Source organism: Diabrotica undecimpunctata, chromosome 10, assembly GCF_040954645.1.
Source record: "Diabrotica undecimpunctata isolate CICGRU chromosome 10, icDiaUnde3, whole genome shotgun sequence".
Classification (NCBI taxonomy): Eukaryota; Metazoa; Arthropoda; class Insecta; order Coleoptera; family Chrysomelidae; genus Diabrotica; species Diabrotica undecimpunctata.
Window position 1 is genome coordinate 80,301,866 of NC_092812.1, and position 5,193 is coordinate 80,307,058.

General features: G+C 33.4%; 1 protein-coding gene across 1 annotated transcript; it reads right to left on the bottom strand.

Moving 5' to 3' along the window:
- Nucleotides 1-276: 276 nt before the first annotated feature.
- On the bottom strand, nt 277-1,086 carry LOC140451780 (uncharacterized). Its single transcript, XM_072545635.1, has one exon. The coding sequence runs from the start codon at nt 1,084-1,086 to the stop codon at nt 277-279; it is 810 nt and encodes a 269-aa protein (XP_072401736.1).
- Nucleotides 1,087-5,193: the final 4,107 nt, after the last annotated feature.

Sequence of the window (5,193 nt, forward strand, 5' to 3'; positions counted from 1 at the left end):
CAGGAAGCTTTGCGATAGTCTGTTCCCATTTTTTATTTGTGATGTTGACCCTTCATACAAATTTCTTAAGGCTTTTATTAAGGTGACACTAATATTCGTCTGTCGTAACACGTTCCAGAGTTTGTTTACAGAAACTGTATCGTACGTCTGCAAGTCAATAAACATCAGGTGGGTTTCTTGATTTGTGCTTAATTTTTTTTCTATTAGTTGTTTGAGGCAGAAGATATTATCAGTACAGCTTCTTCCTGTTCGAAAACCGGATTGTCCTTCTTCCTCTTAGTCTTTGTATTCCTTCTCAATGCGGTCTCTAATTATTCGTCCATACAAATGGCTGAATGTACTAGTGACTGATATCCCTCTATAGTGTTCACATTTAAGCTTATCTCCTTTCTTATGGATCGACGAAATATAAGCCATTTTCCACTCGTCGGGTACGGAAGAACCATTTATAAATTGATTTATGCACCAAGTGACGGTTTCAAACAATTTTTGTGATCCACATTTTATTAGTTCGGCTGGGATATCCCCTGGTCCTGGAGACCTACCGTTTTTCAGTTCTTTTATAGCTTTTCTAATTTCTGTCACTTGTATTGTTATATTTTCTCCTTCAATATTAACCTCTGTTGGTGATTGAGTTAAGTATTCGTCCCTATTTTCTGTCAGTAGTTCCCCATAGTACTTTTCCCATTTTTGTGTGGATATTAATTGAATGTTTGTGCTCTTCCTTTCGTTAGTTATTATTTTACTGAGGAACTTCCATGTTTCTGTACATTTTCTGCCTCCCAGATAGGTATTAATTTCCTGACACTTCTTATCCCACATTTCTCTTTTTGCTTTTACTGTTGTTCTTCTTGTTATTCTTTTGAGTTCCAGGTATTCATCTCTATCTTTTTGTTGTTTACTGCTCAGCCATCTGATATACGCTTGCTTTTTCTCTTCTACGAGTGCTTTTATTTCTTTGTTCCACCATAGTTTTTCACTTTGTCTTTGAGTGTTAGAGCCGAGTGCTTCTTCTGCAGCTTTTTTAACGCTAACGACTACGTTTATATATACCTTCTCTACTGTTGATGTTTCAGTTATATTCATTAGTTTGTCATCCAGTCTTTGTTGATATAGTATTCTTGTACTCTCTTGGGCCAAACTATCCAAATTATAACTTCTTTTTTCCAAAGTTTCTTCTTGTTGGGGTTGACAATTTGTTTAATTATGTGTTATTTTATATCTAAATGGACAGGTTATTTTTGATTTTACGATATATTGATCTGAACCACATGTTATTCCTCTGTATGCTATTGTGTCCTGTACTTGCATATTAGTATTTTGTTTTATGATGACATAGTCTATAATTGATTTTAGATTTCTTGTAGTTTGGGTCCAGGTGTACTTGTGCACATCTCTATGTTTAAAAAATCCATTGGTTATTTTTAATTGATGGTTTTCACATATTTCAATTAGCCTCGCACCATTATCATTCTGGTTTATTTCTTCGTAGGGACCGACCACCTTATTATCTACTTTACGACCTACTCTACTGTTCAGGTCTCCCATAACTACCAATTCTCTTCTATTTCCAATTTTCGTAATTTCGTCGTTAACTTTAGCAAAGAACTCATCTTTGTTTGTGTAAGGTTCATCATCACTGATTACATAAATCCCAAGTATCGTATAGGTGTTTCTTCGTTATATTTACTCTTATTATATTTTCGTCTATTGCTTCAAAGTCAGTGATTTTATGTTTATGTTTTTTGTGTATTAAAACGGATACTCCTCTTTTCGCTCTCGTGTTTTGAAACTCCGCTGAATATATGTACATAATTGTTTACTTTTTATATACCTATTCCTTTCTTCTTTGTTTCGGTTAAGACAACTATATCGATATCTAGTTTTTTAATTTCTTTAGTTATTTCTTCCATCTTTCCGCTGATACTCTTCACATTCCAGGTGCCAATGTTCATAATCCTTTTCCGTCGCCGAAGTCGTTTATTGTTTAATCCGTCCGAGATTCCGAGGCAATCTTTGGGCTTTTTGGTATTTTTCTAATTTTTACAAGTGACAGGGAACCGGCCTGACGTCTTAACCCCCTACGTGGAGGACCGGGCAATTTGTAATCAAGGTGTTCTTCCTTTAGACTAGTTGTCTTCTAGGACTATAGAGACTAGTCTTCCCTTAGCTCGGTTCTTCCGCTTTCGGGACCATTGGATTTCTCTCGTCCACTCCGAGCAACTCTCGTTGGCTCCGTCCACCGTTGACCTTCGTCTGTAATCCTAGGCAGGAGTCCTTACAGGGTACTATCATCCGGGCCAGATGAACCCTGGTTTTTTTTCGAGGTTGTTACTCCTCCCTCATCCTCCTTTATCCGGACTTGGGACCGGCAACATAACAGCTGAACTACTCAATTCACCCAGCCGTCATGCAGGCGGAGTTGTGAGGAATGTAATGTACATATATTATAAAAAACGTTCAGAAGCTTTGAAGGCATATAGAAAGCAAGGTAATTATAATAACTATGTAAATTATAAGAATATTACGGCTCAAACGAGATGATTATTTAAGATAAAGAAAAAAGCTGGTTGGATACAATTTTTAAATAATTTAAACAAAAGCACACCTCTCTCAAAAATTTGGACAACCGTAAGATCATTTTTTAGTAATTATCAGTATAATAAAAAACCACAATTTTCTGATACTCTCATTAATAAATTTGCAATAGAGTTTTCTTTAAAATAAATAGAAAAACAGCAGCTGGATAAGACGGGTTCACTTATAAAATATTAGATAAATTGCCGTTAAATGCAAAATATCTTCTATTACAAATCTTTAATAGTTAGTGGTTGAAACGAGAATATTGCGATAACTCAAAAAATATTATCATATGTTCTTCACTAAAACCCAACCAAAAACCGAAACTTCTTATAGACCCATCTCCTTATTATAATGGATGAGAAAATGTTTTAAAAGGCTAATAAAATTTTGATAGAACATTTTATTGAAAGTAGATCACTCTTACCCTGCTTACAGTATGGATTTCGTAAAGGTCGGGGTACTATTGATGCACTCACACATTTAGTTACGGATATTCAACTCTACTTTCCGTACATTAAATCTAAAACATAATTGTGACATTACAGACGAGGAAGTTAAAAAAAAATAAGTGAAAAAAGTACAGCACAAAAAAAACATCCATTACATGTTTCATAAGACACAAACAAAAAATCTCAGACTAATGCCAGATAGGTGATTATACTTTTCCCTTAGCAGGAGAGTTAAAGTATCTGGAAAAGATCCTAAATAAAAAAAAACTCTTGTAGACTAGTCATATAGACTATATAAATCAAAAATGCGAACGTGGAATTAAGATTCTACATTTCGTCTCCAAGAAAAGATGGGTGCAGATCAACATACTTTCATGATGTTTAATAGATCCTACATAAGAGCCATTTTGGATGATGGTTATATTCTTTATGGTTCAATGCAAAACAAATTTAAACTAGACAAAATACAATTTAAATCAATAAGAATCTCTCTAGGAGCTATGATATCGTCCCCAAACCAAGCAGTTTTAGCAGAAGCCCAACAACCCCCTTTATATATACAAACTAATAGACGTTAACTAAAATGCAGGTCGTTCACAAGATAGGTTTACTTTTGACATAAAATTTAACAAATTTTTACTTGAGCATAAAAAGTTCTTCTCCTCTTAAAGAATCTTTTATCCATACAAATGTATGCCAGTTTTATATTTTACAGCTACCAAAATTTGTTTTTTATGATCAAGATCTTGGAATTCTGATAGACAAACCATCCATCATATTGCTATCTTATTCAAACTTCTCAATCTTAACCAATCTAATATTCAAATCCACGCTAAGTAGATTAGGGGAAGATTTAACAATAATTTATAAAGACTGATCAAAAATTGAAGAAAGTACTGGTTTCGAATTTTTTTTAAACAACAATTATCCTGAAAAATATCGAATTCCTGATTGCTGTTCCATTTTTACAGCCCAGGCTGCTGCTATACAGAAAGCAGTAATTTCGTGTGTCATGAATTCTTATGAGAACATTGTAATAGTGTAATACTGCCCGTTAGGGCAGTATTACACACTATTTCTGGCCATCCATTAAATAATTTCCATAACTCCATTGATAATAAATTTATACCAACTCCTTGATATTAAAAACATATGATACGATCTAAAATATACAAAGAAAACAATAACTTTACTCTGGGTTAAAGGACACTACGAAGTAACTGGAAACGAAATAGTGGATGTAATAGCAAAATGTACATCTGAGATATCAGTAATTACAAACTTTTTTAACATTAAAGATTTTTTTCTATTATCAGGAGTATTAGCAGGGAGATAGAGGTCAAAAAAAATATGAAGAGATCCAGAAACCAATATTTTACTATTTATCCATGCTTACGAAAAAGTATTCCCTTGTTCATAACCCGACTAAAATTTAACGATGGCTCTTGTAAGAATATTTCATAGGGTTGGGATCTGTGAAACTTCTTTCTGTTCGTGTAATAATGAAAGTATTGGAGACTTAAATCATGTATTTTTTTAATGTCTCAATTATAGAAATCACAGGAGGGACCTATATTTCAAATTAATTTATCTCAAAATTAATCTACCAGTTAACATCAACAATCTGTTATCTTATATCTTATTCAGACAAATATATATTTGATAGTTCAATTAAGTTTATAAACGAATGTAAGATAAAAATTTAAACATCTTTATAACAAAGTTTTTATGGCAAAAAGATTTTTTGTCTAATGCCATCCTTATCCCCACACACACACACACACGCACACACACATCGAGGCTATTCAATTTCTCAACAAGATTGAGTTAACGAGAAACTTAGAAGAACAAAACTTTTCCAATGTAAAGTTTAAAAACATAATATAGTATTTGTACGTGTCAGAATAGGTATTTTTACCCCGCTTTTGGAGAAAATACTTTCCTATATATTTATGTTTTGCGCGCCTCTGACTTGGACATCCGATGGAGGCGTCAGTACCTCCAACTTTGTGTAAGCGCTTGCGCAAGAGAGATTTATCGATTCAATTTCAAGTGCATTGCGTCCCAAAACTTCTTACAACATTATTGTTGTTGTCTTAGTCATTATTGTCTATTTTTTGTTCTAAATATAGCATTTTACTCTCTTCCTTTGACAGTTGGT

What these genes read in the sequence shown, in the direction of transcription:
- LOC140451780 (XM_072545635.1), bottom strand. Translation starts at nt 1,086, where the DNA reads ATGAATATAACTGAAACATCAACAGTAGAGAAGGTATATATAAACGTA.